The sequence below is a fragment of the Aphidius gifuensis genome, linkage group LG6 (assembly GCF_014905175.1).
Source record: "Aphidius gifuensis isolate YNYX2018 linkage group LG6, ASM1490517v1, whole genome shotgun sequence".
In the NCBI taxonomy this organism is placed as follows: Eukaryota; Metazoa; Arthropoda; class Insecta; order Hymenoptera; family Braconidae; genus Aphidius; species Aphidius gifuensis.
The window spans coordinates 7,108,298-7,123,529 of record NC_057793.1 but is presented as its reverse complement, the minus strand read 5'-3'; the positions used below and the strand labels follow the sequence as shown (position 1 = coordinate 7,123,529).

General features: G+C 24.3%; 5 protein-coding genes across 7 annotated transcripts; 3 read left to right on the top strand and 2 right to left on the bottom strand.

The window, feature by feature from the left end:
* The first annotated feature begins 3,218 nt into the window (after positions 1–3,218).
* LOC122859194 (40S ribosomal protein S2) lies at positions 3,219–4,644 on the top strand. The gene is made up of 3 exons (XM_044162612.1): positions 3,219–3,333; positions 3,634–3,991; positions 4,101–4,644. Exons 2-3 carry the CDS (start codon positions 3,635–3,637, stop codon positions 4,596–4,598), a joined length of 855 nt encoding a protein of 284 aa, XP_044018547.1. The 5' UTR covers positions 3,219–3,333; position 3,634; the 3' UTR covers positions 4,599–4,644.
* A 578-nt stretch (positions 4,645–5,222) lies between these two features.
* LOC122859211 (probable DNA-directed RNA polymerases I and III subunit RPAC2) lies at positions 5,223–5,882 on the bottom strand. Its single transcript, XM_044162634.1, has 3 exons — positions 5,828–5,882; positions 5,545–5,645; positions 5,223–5,465 (listed from the first exon to the last, which is right to left on the bottom strand). Exons 1-3 carry the CDS (start codon positions 5,843–5,845, stop codon positions 5,243–5,245), a joined length of 342 nt encoding a protein of 113 aa, XP_044018569.1. The 5' UTR covers positions 5,846–5,882; the 3' UTR covers positions 5,223–5,242.
* A 586-nt stretch (positions 5,883–6,468) lies between these two features.
* LOC122859164 (tyrosine kinase receptor Cad96Ca) lies at positions 6,469–12,261 on the top strand. Of its 2 annotated transcripts, none has more exons than XM_044162564.1 (7): positions 6,469–7,409; positions 9,637–9,887; positions 9,979–10,091; positions 10,167–10,587; positions 10,652–10,831; positions 10,893–11,243; positions 11,342–12,261. In XM_044162564.1, the coding sequence occupies exons 1-7, from the start codon at positions 7,355–7,357 to the stop codon at positions 11,882–11,884; spliced, it is 1,914 nt and encodes a 637-aa protein (XP_044018499.1). In that variant the 5' UTR covers positions 6,469–7,354; the 3' UTR covers positions 11,885–12,261. The 2 variants fall into 2 exon arrangements, with proteins under 2 accessions (XP_044018499.1, XP_044018500.1); XM_044162565.1 differs by lacking the exon at positions 6,469–7,409 and adding an exon at positions 9,503–9,533 and having other exon boundaries at positions 11,342–12,259.
* A 121-nt stretch (positions 12,262–12,382) lies between these two features.
* Positions 12,383–13,848, top strand: LOC122859208 (INO80 complex subunit C). 2 transcript variants are annotated; one of them, XM_044162630.1, is made up of 4 exons: positions 12,383–12,447; positions 13,230–13,416; positions 13,489–13,556; positions 13,676–13,847. In XM_044162630.1, the coding sequence occupies exons 2-4, from the start codon at positions 13,239–13,241 to the stop codon at positions 13,805–13,807; spliced, it is 378 nt and encodes a 125-aa protein (XP_044018565.1). In that variant the 5' UTR covers positions 12,383–12,447; positions 13,230–13,238; the 3' UTR covers positions 13,808–13,847. The 2 variants fall into 2 exon arrangements, with proteins under 2 accessions (XP_044018565.1, XP_044018566.1); XM_044162631.1 differs by lacking the exon at positions 12,383–12,447 and adding an exon at positions 13,069–13,172 and having other exon boundaries at positions 13,676–13,848.
* Positions 13,849–13,989: 141 nt separating this feature from the next.
* Positions 13,990–15,232, bottom strand: LOC122859204 (co-chaperone protein daf-41). Its single transcript, XM_044162626.1, has 3 exons — positions 15,215–15,232; positions 14,680–15,073; positions 13,990–14,591 (listed from the first exon to the last, which is right to left on the bottom strand). Coding segments are annotated over exons 1-3 (546 nt in total). The 5' UTR covers positions 15,217–15,232; the 3' UTR covers positions 13,990–14,441.

Below are 15,232 nucleotides of genomic sequence, written 5' to 3'. Positions count from 1 at the left end.
GATAAACTTACTTTTTTATTTATTATTTAAATTTCATTGCTCAAAACAATTTTATAAATAATAGTTTCACGCAAAAAATTTATTCTCTTGCCACGCTATCTTTACAATGTATTTTAGACATATTGATAGGATGTATTGGATAAAGGATTTTTATATTAAATCAATTTAAATAAATTTTCTTTTTTTTTTTCCAAAGCTAATTAATTTACAAAAATTCCAGCTGATTTTATACAAAAATAATATATTCTTTTTAATCATAACATATTTTATTTATTTATTTTTTCTAGTTTGACTTGATTCTATCAATCCTTAAAGAGAATAACTAGGTATGTTGATATCGCCCCTATAATCTACAATCAATTTTATTTTTATCAATAAATATAAATTTAAAATGAGAAAAAAAAATAAGCTTTTACTTACAGAAAATAAAAGTGGAAGCTCCATGTAAACAAAACCACCAGCAGCAGTTAATCGTATTTTTTTAGCTAAAAAATATGACTGTGTCCCAATGTTCTAAAATTAAATAATAATAAAAAATATGAAATTCCATAAATACAATGCATTAATAAATAAAAATACCTTGTTTATAATATATTTCTTATCAACGATTGAATCTGTTGAAAATATTAATTCAGCAATTTGATTTGCCTTTTGTAAAAATAAAATAAATGTAATTAAATTATTTCGAGTGATTTGAGTATTTTTTTAAAATTATTAAATTTATAATAAACATACACGTTGACTCAATAAATGACACGAGGCAATTAAAATCGTAAGATTCATTAAAAATCCAATAGCACACATTCCATCACGTATTAATACGAATTTATTTTTTTCCTGTGGATTAAAAATAACATAAAATCTTGATGCTGTATTTAATGATAATGAAAATATCCATATTAATAATTGATAACTCCAAATGTCATTTATTTTTTCAACAGCCATTGATAAATTATAATGCATTCTCCAAACATTTTCCAAACTTATGGAATTTACAGATTTACTAATTACTTTGATATTTTTTTCAAATGATTTATCTAGAAATTAAAATTTTTAAAATTATCAATTTTTTATTTTTTATTTTATAATTTAAAAATCAATGTAAAGCAAATATAAATAAATAAAAATATTATTAAAATTAAAAGAAGAAATTAATCATCTAATTAATTCAACTAATTAGTTTAAATTTTTTTTTAAATTCATTTTCAGTTGGAAGCTTTTAAAATTAATTTAAAATTTTTTTTAAAATTATTCATTTGGAAAAAAAAAAAGGTAAAAAAATTGATAATAAATTTAATAATTACCATGCTGTATACAGGGGTCATTATAACATTTAAAAAATTAAAAGAAATTAAATTTAATTATTAATTTATACATTGAACAATTTATTTATGAATTTTAAAAATTTTTTTTATATTTTCTTTTTAATTTGAAAAATCAAATATGAATTAATTCAAGCTTTATTTACCAATTAATTTTATTAAAAGTAAATTATTAACATTTAATGTAATTTATTAAACTTTTAAATTAATTGTTTTTATACCTTTTCGAATAATAATACTGCACAAATGATCAAACCGTCGATACAGTAAAAATATTAACACAGAAAATTTTAATATTTGCATTGATGAACCACCATACAACAATGTATGACTAAACACTGACATTACTGGATGATTTTTAATTGTCAATGAATTAACATATCCAATAATACACCACCAAATTAATGAAACAATTATAAAAAATCTACACCACTGTAATGATGATTTTAAAAACTTTTTTTCATTAAATTTCGTTGACAAGTCATACATTAAAATATAATTCAATGCTGATGATAATCTATATCTCCAAAAAATTGTTATAATTATATCAGTGATAATTGACAAGTAGCTTAGAATTGATCTGCTGATGAGAAACATTTGAAACTTTATACTGATGGAATATTGAAAATTGGAAGAAACAACTATTGCAGAAAGAGAGATACTAATAATTTGTACAATTATAACAATAATTATTCGCATTATTGATGAGCTAATTTTATGATTAATTATTTCATAAGAACTTGAACCAAATAAATTTGTAAAAAAAAAAAATGAACCGACACTTTTTAACATGGTTAATTGTTCTTTACTGTATGTAATTTATAATTTATCGAAAATAAAAGTTATTGAACAGAGACTGACTATTTTTTATTTGATAATTATTTGTGTCATGAATGAAATTTAGATCATTATTTTTTTGTGTGTTGTTACAAGTGTTGAAAAATATATTTTGTTTAATATTTATTATTCATTTTCAAAAATACGATTAATAGAATTTTTTTTTTGTTATGTCATACAGTTGCCAAGTTACGAGCACGTGCGTTGTCATTCATGTCACCAAATAATTGACAGGAAAAAAAAAATAATAACTATCAAAACATCAAGTATTTTTTTTTTTATTTTTCAAACACAGTAGTGAATTAAAAATTAATTATTTTAATTAGTTTATTTTTTATAAATTGAATTCAGCAATTTTAAAAATAATGTTGTGATTTTTATTTTTATCAATTTACACGTGGAATTATTTATTTTTTTATTTTCATGGTGTTGGATGTATCATAGACAATGAAAATATTTTTAAAAATATTTTTAATTTAGTCATTTTATTAATTCTTACTTATCATCGTGTGAAATTTTATTTTGAAAGTGATTTTACAATTATCCAAGTGAATGTTTGGGCAAGGGTTATTTTTTTCTAATACAAGACAAAGAAGGTAGAATCAAAAATGTTCAAAACAATAATAATAATTGAAATTAGTTTATAAAACAAACTTAATTAATAATTTTATTTTTATGTATTCACCGCATCTAAAGTTGCGGTATTATTTTATTTCACATTGATACATCAACACCATCACAACTCATCAACTCACTATTTACAAATTAAAAATGATATTTTTTTTAATATAAATACATTCAAAAATAAAATAGATACTCGAATTTTTTTGTCAATTTAGGATATTTCATTTGTAATAATTAAATAGTTTATTAAGCAAATATAGAAAGTAAATAATCAAATCTTATTAAATTTTTAAACAAGTATTCACCGCATCAAAATAAAAAAATAATAATTTCGCAAAATTCAAATTTAAAATTAAAATTTACACATACTGACATCTTGCGTACGGCATCCGTAAAGAAAAAGATGTCTACATCTGTAAATTCTCTTTAGAGGAAGGAGAGGCAGGGGGGGGGTAAAAAAAAAATAGAAGCTCTACCATTTCTTCCAAAATTCTTTCTCATTCTAATTTTGTGACTGTTTGTAACCACTTCAGTCAATAAAATAACAAGCGTAAGTTTTTATATTTTCAATAAAAAATAAAATAAATAACTTTAACATTTCTTATTAAAATTAAATCAAATTATTTATTTTAAAATTAATTAACTCAAATTTACATTATTTATTATAAAATATTAATTATTATCAAAAAAATTGCCACGTGCATTTAAAAGTGAGGTTATAAAACCGACTCCTTGAATCTTGCATTAAAATAAATAATTAGTCCAAAAATAAATAACAATTGCATCAACTTTAAATATTAATTAAAACAAATAATTAATTTTGTATTTTAATTTTTCATGTAATAAACAGAATGGCGGACGCAGCTCCAGCCGCTACTACCGGAGGTTTCCGTGGAGGTTTTGGTTCCCGTGGGGGTGCAGGTGGTGATCGTGGAGGACGTGGTGGACGCGGTGGTCGTGGCCGTGGACGTGGTCGCGGTCGTGGTCGTGGCAAGGAAGATCAAAAAGAATGGATTCCAGTTACCAAACTTGGACGTCTTGTTCGTGATGGTAAAATCCGTACACTCGAGGACATTTATCTGTTCTCTCTTCCAATCAAAGAGTTTGAAATCATCGATCAATTTATTGGACCAGCTTTAAAGGATGAAGTTCTTAAAATTATGCCCGTCCAGAAACAAACCCGTGCTGGTCAACGTACCCGTTTCAAGGTAATTATCATAGTCATTTGTTTATCACAAATAAAAGTAAACAATAACAAGCTGTTGTTGTTGTTGTTGATGATATAATTAATCAATATTATTTATTATTTTTGTCTAGGCATTCGTTGCAATTGGTGATAGCAATGGTCACATTGGTCTTGGTGTTAAATGCTCCAAAGAAGTTGCAACAGCCATTCGTGGTGCCATTATTTTGGCAAAATTATCAGTTGTTCCAGTACGTCGTGGTTACTGGGGTAACAAAATTGGTAAACCACATACAGTACCATGCAAGGTTACTGGCAAATGTGGTTCAGTCCAAGTACGTCTTATTCCAGCACCAAGAGGAACTGGTATTGTCTCAGCACCAGTACCTAAAAAACTTTTACAAATGGCTGGTATTGAGGATTGTTATACATCAGCACGTGGTTCAACATGTACACTTGGTAATTTTGCCAAAGCAACATATGCTGCTATTGCCAAAACTTATGCATACTTGACACCAGATTTATGGAAAGATATGCCATTGTCTGAAACACCATATCAAGAACATGCTGATTGGTTATCAAAAAATCATCGTCCAGTTGCTGGTGGACAAAGAACCACTGAAGCTATCTAAATGTATCAATGAATTTATATTAATAAATCATAAACTTCATTGATTCCTCATAAACAATATTTTTATTATTTAAACCTTTTTGTTGTTCCAATTGATATCCTTACTTAGTAGTTGATTTAATAATACAAATACCATGCATATTTATTAAACTTGAAGTATTTCAATTTACAGATTTTAATGACGAGTATTTGCCTTGTTTAATGTTTTTTTTTATTATCAACACAACTGTCATCCAGAGTCATTTGAGTTGTGGTCTTTTTTCTCATTTGTTGTTTCTTTTTTTGTTCTATTTTCAACACATTTTTTTAATTAGAAACTTTTAACTTGGTAAAAAATAAAAAGAAGAAACTATTAGAATATCATTGAAATAATAAATTCATATTGTTGATAGATAATAAACATTTTACGATAGGTACCAGAGACAGGGAGAGTAACAGCAGGTTTTAGAAATTAAAATTTATTTTTTTTTTTAATTAAATATAGTTGGATATCACTACTCTTCATGAACCCTGTGAGGAGCAGCATGAAAAAGAATTAATTATAACAAGAAAACAGTAATTAAATTTTAATTTTTTTTTTAATTAGTAAAATACATATATTTAATTACAAATAATAAATGCTTCATGATTTTTAGCCAATTAAATTTATGGTATTTCTGGTTTTTTAATTACATCAATAACTGGATTTTTTTCAAATTCTTGCCATGCTTGTGTAAATTTTTCAGTTGTATGATCACAAAGTTTTTCAAGATCTTCAAGACCATTTCTTAATGCATCAATTGCACGTCCTTTACTCATTTGTATTCTAAAATGCATTTTAGCTTCAGCTGGATGTGGAACTGTGTAACCACAAAAATTAACATGTGGACTGAAAAAAGCAAAATGAATATTATTAATATCATTTTATGTTAAATTGATAATTAATTTTATTAAGACAATTAATTTACTATTGTGCAATGACTGAACGTAGTGCATTTCCTAGTGTATGACCTTCTTCTTGGAATACAAATGTTCTTGATTTGTCATTTGATGATTCATCACCTGCAATCTAAAATTATTTTATTAATTTATTAAACAAACAACAAGTATTTTGTGTTTTAACAAAATTATTTATAGCAAATGTTAAATAGTATTTAAATATTTTTAACAACAAATAAATTAGCTCCAACATAAATATTAATTTTAACAACAAAACAATGTTTTTTTTAATTATTAAAACACAATATTTACCTCGGCAAGACGTCCCATTTTAAATAATAATATTTATCAACAATTAAACTCGCTAAAAATTAAACAATTATTTGGTGCTTCGTGGATTCAATCAACAAATAAAAACAACAGTCAACAATTGTTATTTATTTATTTATTTTTTGTGCCTTGTGCAGCCTTGTGGTTAGAATATATAATCTCTCACGTGGAAAATTAATAACGACAAAGTAGATCTCGTTATTATCAACCATAAAAATGGCTGCATTGACCGCCAAATTCAAATTATAAATTCAAAAAAAATAAAAACTACGTATTCGGTCGAATGAATAAAATTGATTTTAGTTTAAATATATAAATTGAATAAAAAACTATAATTTATAATAGTAAATTTTGATATTTGTAAATTTTTTTTTGAAATATTAAAAATCTTTTAAATAAAAAAATCAAAAGTCAATAATTTTGTTAATTTATCCACTTTAAATTGTAAATAAAAATAAAAGACAAATATTGTTAGGGAATATATATTTTGATTTTAAAAATAACAAAATACTTTATAAAAATTATTAATAAAAAAAATATAACATAAAACATAACGGGTTAACCGAAAGTGAATGTCGACTGGTCAGACACGGCCGCCATGGTTGTTTTAGCAGGTCTGCACCAGTCGTTCCAAGACCGTTGCCTAGTTCGTTTCACTAAAGTTTTTCAAACTAAAAAAAAAAAACAATAAAAATAACATTTATAATAATAAACAAATAGTGTAAAATAAAAATTAAAAAATTGTTTAAATAATATCAAAAACAAACAATGATAAATAATTTTTGAAAAAAATGTTCTAAAAAACAAGTGGAGCTTAAAATTATTTTTAAAATAAAAAAATTTATAACTGAATTGTTTCGTATGAGTGATTTCAATGCAAGCTTTATTGTTTTAAAAAAAAATTAATTAACAAAATGATAATATTAAAATTTATCAATGAATTTAAAATTATAAATATTTATAATTTTTTAAAAATATTATTTAATGATTAAATCAATATTTTGATAATTTTTTAATTATGTAATTTATTTAAATAATTGTCATGGATAAAATACAAGTTTATTTAAATTTTATTAAATTTAGAATATTTATTAATTGTTTAATTAATAAATTTTATATTTTAAATTGAAAAATTAAAACATAAAAAAATACTGTACAAAAAGAAAGACGTTCAGGTCTTTGGCATTCGGTACACTTTGAGCTTTCACTTGATTCAACGGACTGTGTTAATGAATAATATAAAATATAATAATATTTTTTAAAATGAATAACATTAATCAGACTTGATTTAAATACATGAAAAATTAATTTATAAATTTTCTATTTTTTATAAATAAAAAAAATAAAAATTTCTATTTTTTCTTTTTCTTAAATTGTTTGTGGTGTCTATAAAATAATATTAAGTGCATATGTGGGTGTATAGTGATTTATTATTATTATTTAAAATATAATAAAAAATTATTTAAAAAAAAAAAAAAATTCCACGTGCCGATTGGCAAATGTAGTGCAATGTACGTAGGATGGATTGTCGTCGCAGCAGCGACACTTCTAGTCCTCGGTGTGTGTAAGTATTTTTTTTCACAATTATTTATCTAAACAAGCACAAGTACCATTTTCGTAATTTTTTTTTTTTATGCAACATATATCTAAAATGAATTTAAAGAAAAAAAAATATATTTTAATAATTTATTTTATTATTAATAACATGACACTTGTTTTTATCATAAAAAAAATTAAAAAAAAAAAACTAAAAAATATTTTTTTACATTTTAATTTGTTTATTTAAATATTAAATTATTTATTAATATTTTTTATAATTTATATTATTGTATTAAATGTAAAGAAGCGTAATTGTCATTTTTGAAATTTTTTTTTTTTATTTATTTTGTTTTTTTAAAAGGTAAATAAACGTTGCTCCAAAAATTTTTTGGCAAATGACTTGTATATCCCTCTGAAAATTTTTTTCATTGACTTAAAATTTATTAATAGTAAAAAAGGCGTATGTCCCATGTGTTGAAAATATAAAGGTGTATTATAAGCATGATTAACAGTAAATAGGCGTATGTCCATTGGCCATATGATTTTTTAAACTTTTAAATTAGAAAAAAAATAAAAAAATTTAAATCCATGAAGACACATTTGTTTTGCATTATCAACAGGTACTTATGTTGTCTTTTTTAATTCAATTATTTCTTTCTTTCGTTGTTTAAATAACGTACAAAAAAGTAATTAAGATACGAAGGTTTCAAAGTTTGAAAGGAGCTCTTTTTTTTCGCTCGTTCATTTGATATATATATTGATCCATGGAATCTGGTATTTTTTTTTTTTCAATGAAGAAGAATGAAGAATGCATCCGGATATAATGTCAATAAATAATAACAATAAAAAATTAAACGTTTTAACGCAACATGCCACTCATCAGCCGCAAGCAAGGTAAACTTAAATCGCGATTGTAAAGAGACATACATATCAGAATAACAAACAAACACAGAGTATAAAACTTATGGATGTACTAAAAGATATAATCGGGTCACCAGACACCCAACAAGAAGTCACAACATAAATTCACGTCGATCTCACGCTTATTTCTTATTTATTTTTTTATTTTTTTATTCCATCTTCTTTTTGCTACTCGTCAAAGACATTTTCGTGGAAATTGTTTATAAATTTTTCATTTATTTTATTCAATGTGATACACCAGTATGGAATAATAAACAAAACATTTAAAAACGGTAATAAATAAAATAAAGAATTTTAAATCCACTTGTTTTATATATTTAATAAAAAAAATATCAACCAAGATAAAATTTCTTATAGAAAATATTTGATATTGCTCAGAAAAAAATCAGAAAAAAAAAAAAAATTGAGATATCAAGTTCTTTTAAATAACAAGCAACAGAAAGTGAAGGAGGCAAAAAAAAAATAATAATAAAATAAATAAATAAAAAAAATTAAAAATAAAGGATTTAAAATGAATAAAAAATATATATTCAAAGTGAAGGGAGAGAGAGAGAGAAAAGAAGGGAGTCAAAGTGAAAGTTTTTTTCTGATTTGGTTTGCCTTGGCGTGTATATATTTCCTTCACAGACTCACAGTTTCTTTTTCATTTATTATTATATATTTTTTTTATCAATCTACAGTATATCGTCTTGAAAATATACCTTCCCGTCGACCTTGAGCACATGAATATACATTATTTAAAAAATAAATACATTTTTTTATTAAATTCATTCCTTCCTCTTCTTTGAGTTTAAAATCATCCGCCTTTTTTCAATTGACGTCATGCAAGTTTCCAATTTTTTTTTTTTAAATATACAATTTACCACAAGAGAAATATATATTGAAAATTTTTTAAGTATTTTTTTCTTTTAGCTATACTTACATTAAACAATTATTTTTAAATGAAATATAAATTTAAAAATAAAAAGAAAAAAAAAATGTTGTACGCCTTGAAAACTTGATGTAAATTTAATTTGATTTATGTTTTTTTTTTTTTTTTTATTGTTTAATTATTATTATTTGAAATAATAATAATTGTGAAAAATAAATGAAAAAGTTGGGTCGAGACGTCTAGGCAATGATGGCCATACCTGAGTTTGTATTGGTCGCACTTTCATCGTCCCACTTTCACCACGATTCTTGGACATGAAAAATAACCACAGCCCCATTGATATGACTAATAACACCAGTATCATCAATTGCCAATATAAAAAAAATATTCTTAGAATAAAATAAACACTATGTTTATCATTTGACAATTAATTATCATTTTGTTTTGGTTTTTTTTCTAGATGGTCAGTACAGTGACAACACACCACCAGTTGTTACACTTGATCGTAATTGGGTTTTGCCTGATACTGAACCAGTTGGAAGTATTGTAACAAGAGTACGTGCACATGATGCTGAACAAGATGATTTAATATATGGACTTGAACCACTTGGTCATAAATACAATGGTGATGATAGTCCACAACCACCATTACCATTTACAATTGATAATAAAACTGGAACAATATTTCTTAATGAAACATTAAAAGGAAGGGTAAATAACTCGTACAATTTTTATATTTATTTATTTGATTGTTGTTGTTGTTTTACTGGGATAATAAGAGCTAATTGTTTTGTCTTTTTAGGGAGGAGAAAATTTATTTTTATGGGTTACTGTATCAGATGGTCAATTGACAGCCAAAACAGAAGTATATGTTAACATTGAAAATAAATCATCACCAAGTGGAGGACACACCAGGTAAAAATATCAAAAAAAAAAAAAGAAGAAAAACAACAAAAATAATTTATATATATATTTTTATTTCAAATAAAGATCACCGTTTCCAAGTCAACATGGATCAGGTGGAAGAATAAGACCTCCAATACTTTCATTACCAGCGATATCAAATTATCCAAGACCACCTCAAATACCACCAAGCAGTATATCAAATGATAATATTGATAAACCAACAATACTACGTCCAGAAAAAAAATTAAATAAAGATATTAATATTGATGATGTTGCATCAACAGCATCAACAATACCACCAACAAAAATAACAATAAATAACATTGAAAATAATGAAATAAATAATGGAGCAAGTGTATCGTCAAATCAATCACCACCATCACAAGAAATTGTCATAACTTTGGTACCAATATTTGCTGTGTTTGCTTTGATATTGATACTTGGTACAGCTTGGTGGATGTTGAAAAATAAATTTTGTATATCACAAAAGACAAAAAAAAGCACGGTAATTAAATATACAAAAAATATATTCAAGTAATAATTATTAATAAAAAATATTTATGTTATAGAAAAAACAAGCTAATGTTAGAGTATCATATATATCAGATGATCCATCATTAATATTAAAAAGTTGGCAAAATCCAAAAGCCAAAAATAATAAATACAAAGACTGGAAAAGAGAAAATCAATTATCAGAAATACGTCAAAAAATTGATGATAAATGGGAATTTCCACGTCACAGATTAAAAGTAAGTAAATTATATTTTTAATTTGATTAAATGTAATTAATTAATGAAAATGATTAAATAGGTACTTGGAATACTTGGTGAAGGTTGTTTTGGACAAGTATGGAAAAGTGAAGCAATTGATATTGATGATAAAAAAGGTACATCAATTGTTGCTGTTAAAACGCTAAAAGAAAATGCAACTGAACGTGAACGTATTGATTTAGCACAAGAATTAAAAGTCATGAAAACATTAGAGCCACATCCAAATGTTGTTAGATTAATTGGTTGTTGTACTGAACGTGAGCCAATGTTTGTTATTTTGGAGTATGTCAGTGGTGGTAAACTACAAAGTTTTTTGCGTGAATCAAGAGAAGAAAGAAATCGTGGTGGTCCTGGTTTAACATCAAGAGATTTAACTGGTTTTGTTTATCAGGCAAGTTGATAAATCATTCAATTTAACACTAATGTTTTTGTTGTTTTTCAACTCATTATAAATTGCTTATTTAAAAATATATTAATATTAATTTATAGATATCAAAAGGAATGGAATATTTAGCATCAAAAGGAATAATCCATCGTGATTTAGCAGCAAGAAATATATTAATTGACAATGATCGTGGTTGTAAAGTTGCTGATTTTGGTTTTGCACGTGATATTGCTGCAAATGCAATATATGAAAGAAAATCAGAGGGACGTTTACCAATAAGATGGATGGCACCAGAAAGTTTATATGATAATATATTTTCAGTTAAATCAGATATATGGAGTTTTGGTGTATTAATATGGGAAATAGTAACACTTGGATCAACACCATATCCTGGTATGGCTGCTGCTGAAGTTATGAAAAAAATTAAAGAAGGATATCGTTTAGATAGACCAGAACATTGTAAAAGAGAATTATATAATATTATGTATTATTGTTGGGATAAAGATCCAAATTGTCGTCCATTATTTGGTGAACTTGTTGGTCTCACAGAAGGTTTACTACTTGATGAAACTGATTATATTGAACTTGATAGATTTCCTGATCATTCATACTACAATGTTCTTAATTTAAGTGGTGAAAAATTGTAATATTTTTTGTTGTTATTATTAATATTAATTTTTTTATTTATAATTTAATTTTTTTTTTTTATAAACTGTGTGATTGTTGATAGTAATTTTTGTTTTGTTTTTTTTTTCTATGAGAAACTGATGATGTTTTTGTGTATTATAAAATGTTACCTGCCGATATATTATTTTTAAGCTTTTTTTATTATTATTAAATTAATATAATAATATTATTATTGTTATTACTATTATTATTATTACTGTAATACTCTTTTTGTGCAAAGTCATGCAATTTTTTATTTTTTATGATTTTTTTTTTAGATACATGTTTATTGTATTTATTAATTTATCAACATTTATTGTCACTTGTATTTAATTATATAAATAAATATTGTTTTTGATTTCATTTTTGTCTAATAGTTTTTTTCAGTTTTTTTTATTTATTTATTTATTTTATGTAGTTCTTGTGGATTCCATTGCTGCGCTAGTGTCGAGACAAAAAAAAATAAACAACAATTTTGACGTTTGGTGTGTTTTTTTTAATTAATTCAATGTAAATAATAACTCAAATTTTAATTAAACAACAGGTAAATAATTTTTTAATAATGTTTAATGATTTTTATTTATGATTTGTCATTTTTTATGACCTTGTTTATATTTTTATTTTTAATAATTTTAGATTTACCAATTATAATGTTTAATTTATCAAAAAGCAATAACGAGTTTATTATGAAAAAGTTTATTAAATATTTTACAAGTAATTCATCAATGGATGATAAAATTATCAATCAATTTAGCCTTAATTATGGTGAAATAATAAAAAAAGAAAATAATTTATTGACTTGTTGTAGAAGTAAACAGCCAGTAAATAAAATTAAAAAATCATCAAGCATAATTGAAAGTCTTCAAAAAGAAAATAAACTAAATGACATGTATCTCAAATTTAATGCTAAAAATATTGAATTTTTTACTGATAATATTTGTATTGATTTGTTTATCAGTGATGAATTTATTCCATCATGTAGAAAAAAACAAACTCATTTACTTTGTCAACATGCAATGATGAGCTTGATAAATCCCAGTGAAAAATCACATGTTTATTATCACAATGACATTGCCAATTTGATAATGAAATATATAAAAAATAATGCAAAATTTTATTTAATTAATTCAAAACATTCTCATGATATAATTGCACTTTTAATTATAAATAAATGGACAAAATTTTTGATAAAACATAAAAATTCAACATTCATTAACACACTGAGTTACATTCTCCAGTGTGATCAAGAAAGAATATTAATTTTAATTGGTATATTATTTAAAATTTTAAATTCAATATTAAAATTAATAATAATTATTATTTCAGATAAATAAAATGGTAGCAGATGAACAAATTGAAGCTCCAAAAAAAGCACCACCAACATTTAAAAATATACAATTTCAAGAAAAATTTAGACCAATAACATCATCTGGTAAAAAACGTACCTGGAAATCATTGAAGCAAGTTTTGACACATGAAAAATCATTACCTTGGCCATCTGATCATGTTCACTGTAAGATTAAATTATCATTTCTCATAATTTCAATTCAACAAATTTAAATAAATTTATTTTTAAATATTTCAGACAGTTCAATAAATGCTCCACCAAGTTTTAAACCAGCTAAAAAATATTCAGATATATCTGGTCTACCAGTAAGTAATTATCATTAAATAATAATTCTTCAAATTTTATATTTTAATAAATTAACCAGCTTACATGTTGTAGCACAAATTTTCGATTAATTAATTAATTTTGTTGATTGTTTTGATAGGCACGTTATACAGATCCACAATCGAAATTATACTATGCAATTGCTGAAGAATTTTCAACAGTAAGAAGTCTACCAATGGACATAACTGCTGGTTATCTTGCACTTCGTGGTGCATCAAGTATTGTTGGATAAAAAAAAAAGACTAAAAATAATAAATTAACTATTAAATTGTAAATTAAATAATAAATATATTAAAATTAAAACTCAAATATTATTTTTTTTGTTTCTTAATATTTTATATTATTCAGTTTTATCAATATTATAAAAACACAATAATCATAATTTATTATAAATCATTCAGATATGAACTAAGGCTAGCAATGAGAGTGGAAATTAAGGAAAAAACAAAATACAAAAAAAAGAAAATAACTTTTTTTTAAAATTTGTTATTGGTATATGGATTAGAAGCCACTTTCACACAAGTCACATTTATACGCTAATTATTATTTTTATTAAACATAGGCCTATTAGATTGTTTAAGTAAAAAAAAAAAAAAAAAAAAATTACATAATGTTTTTTGTTCTTTTGTTGCTTTTGTACGTTGAGTTATAATTTTTTTTTGTAAAAACAAATCATCAAGACCTAGAATTTAATAATCACACAAATCATTTACACAACTAATTGAAAAAATGTTGGAAATATATTTGTTGTTGTTGTTGTTGTTGTTTTGTGTTTAAATGGGCTCTTGTTTTTTTTTTTATTTTTCTCGTTGCTGGGAACTGAACTTTTTAAAATGATTTTAATTAACTTGAACTAATTATTAATTTCACTCAAGCTGAGGAATATCTTCATCATCACTGTCAGCATTATCAGCATCATCGTCCAAACCATCAAAATCATCAAAGTTTGGTTTTTGTCCTCCCATTCCTCCCATACCTCCCATACCTCCCATACCACCGAGCATTTGCTGCATCATCTTGAATAAATAATTAATGAGTTAATAAAAATTATTTTAAAAAACATAATATTTATGATGATAATAATTAAAATATAATTTAATTTACCTGGCTCATGTCGCCTTTTGGTTCACCTGGTCCTCCTGGTGCTGCATCTTCATCTTCACTGTCATCTTCATCCTTCCATTTGCTAAAATCAATTTTTAACCAATGATATTTTGTATTTTCTTTTGTAAGTCTTGGCCAGTATGGTCCTTCTTCTTTTTTCATAAGTACAAATTCAAATGTTCTTCCTTTAGTATTTTTAGTTGTTTTTTCAACATCAATATCTTTATAAAAATTAATTGTTACTTCATGTTCTTTTGATTCTGTACCACCAACACCTTTGAAATGTAATTTGTCTGGTTGAATGTCAATTGTTGGATTTTTACAATCTTCAAGACAGACTGTAACGTACAATAAATTTGGACGTTGAGCCCATATTACTGGTGGTGGAATAACCCTAATAATTAACAAAAAAATTAACAAATATTAATTAATCATCTTCATTTTATATTTTGTCAATAACAAACATTTAAAATTATTATTTTTTCATTTTGTCAGATTGGTTAGCATGTACTCATTTTATTTTTTTTTTACATACATTTTTTAATAATAACTA

What these genes read in the sequence shown, in the direction of transcription:
- LOC122859208 (XM_044162631.1), top strand. Translation starts at nt 13,239, where the DNA reads ATGGTAGCAGATGAACAAATTGAAGCTCCAAAAAAAGCACCACCAACA. An exon ending in GCCATCTGATCATGTTCACT is followed by an intron (nt 13,417 to 13,488) that starts GTAAGATTAAAT and finishes TAAATATTTCAG; the next exon opens with ACAGTTCAATAAATGCTCCA. An exon ending in CAGATATATCTGGTCTACCA is followed by an intron (nt 13,557 to 13,675) that starts GTAAGTAATTAT and finishes TTGTTTTGATAG; the next exon opens with GCACGTTATACAGATCCACA.
- LOC122859211 (XM_044162634.1), bottom strand. An exon ending in CGTTCAGTCATTGCACAATA is followed by an intron (nt 5,466 to 5,544) that starts GTAAATTAATTG and finishes TGCTTTTTTCAG; the next exon opens with TCCACATGTTAATTTTTGTG.
- LOC122859164 (XM_044162564.1), top strand. Translation starts at nt 7,355, where the DNA reads ATGTACGTAGGATGGATTGTCGTCGCAGCAGCGACACTTCTAGTCCTC. An exon ending in AAAAGACAAAAAAAAGCACG is followed by an intron (nt 10,588 to 10,651) that starts GTAATTAAATAT and finishes TTTATGTTATAG; the next exon opens with AAAAAACAAGCTAATGTTAG. An exon ending in TAACTGGTTTTGTTTATCAG is followed by an intron (nt 11,244 to 11,341) that starts GCAAGTTGATAA and finishes ATTAATTTATAG; the next exon opens with ATATCAAAAGGAATGGAATA.
- LOC122859204 (XM_044162626.1), bottom strand. An exon ending in CAAAAGGCGACATGAGCCAG is followed by an intron (nt 14,592 to 14,679) that starts GTAAATTAAATT and finishes TATTTATTCAAG; the next exon opens with ATGATGCAGCAAATGCTCGG.
- LOC122859194 (XM_044162612.1), top strand. Translation starts at nt 3,635, where the DNA reads ATGGCGGACGCAGCTCCAGCCGCTACTACCGGAGGTTTCCGTGGAGGT. An exon ending in GTCAACGTACCCGTTTCAAG is followed by an intron (nt 3,992 to 4,100) that starts GTAATTATCATA and finishes ATTTTTGTCTAG; the next exon opens with GCATTCGTTGCAATTGGTGA.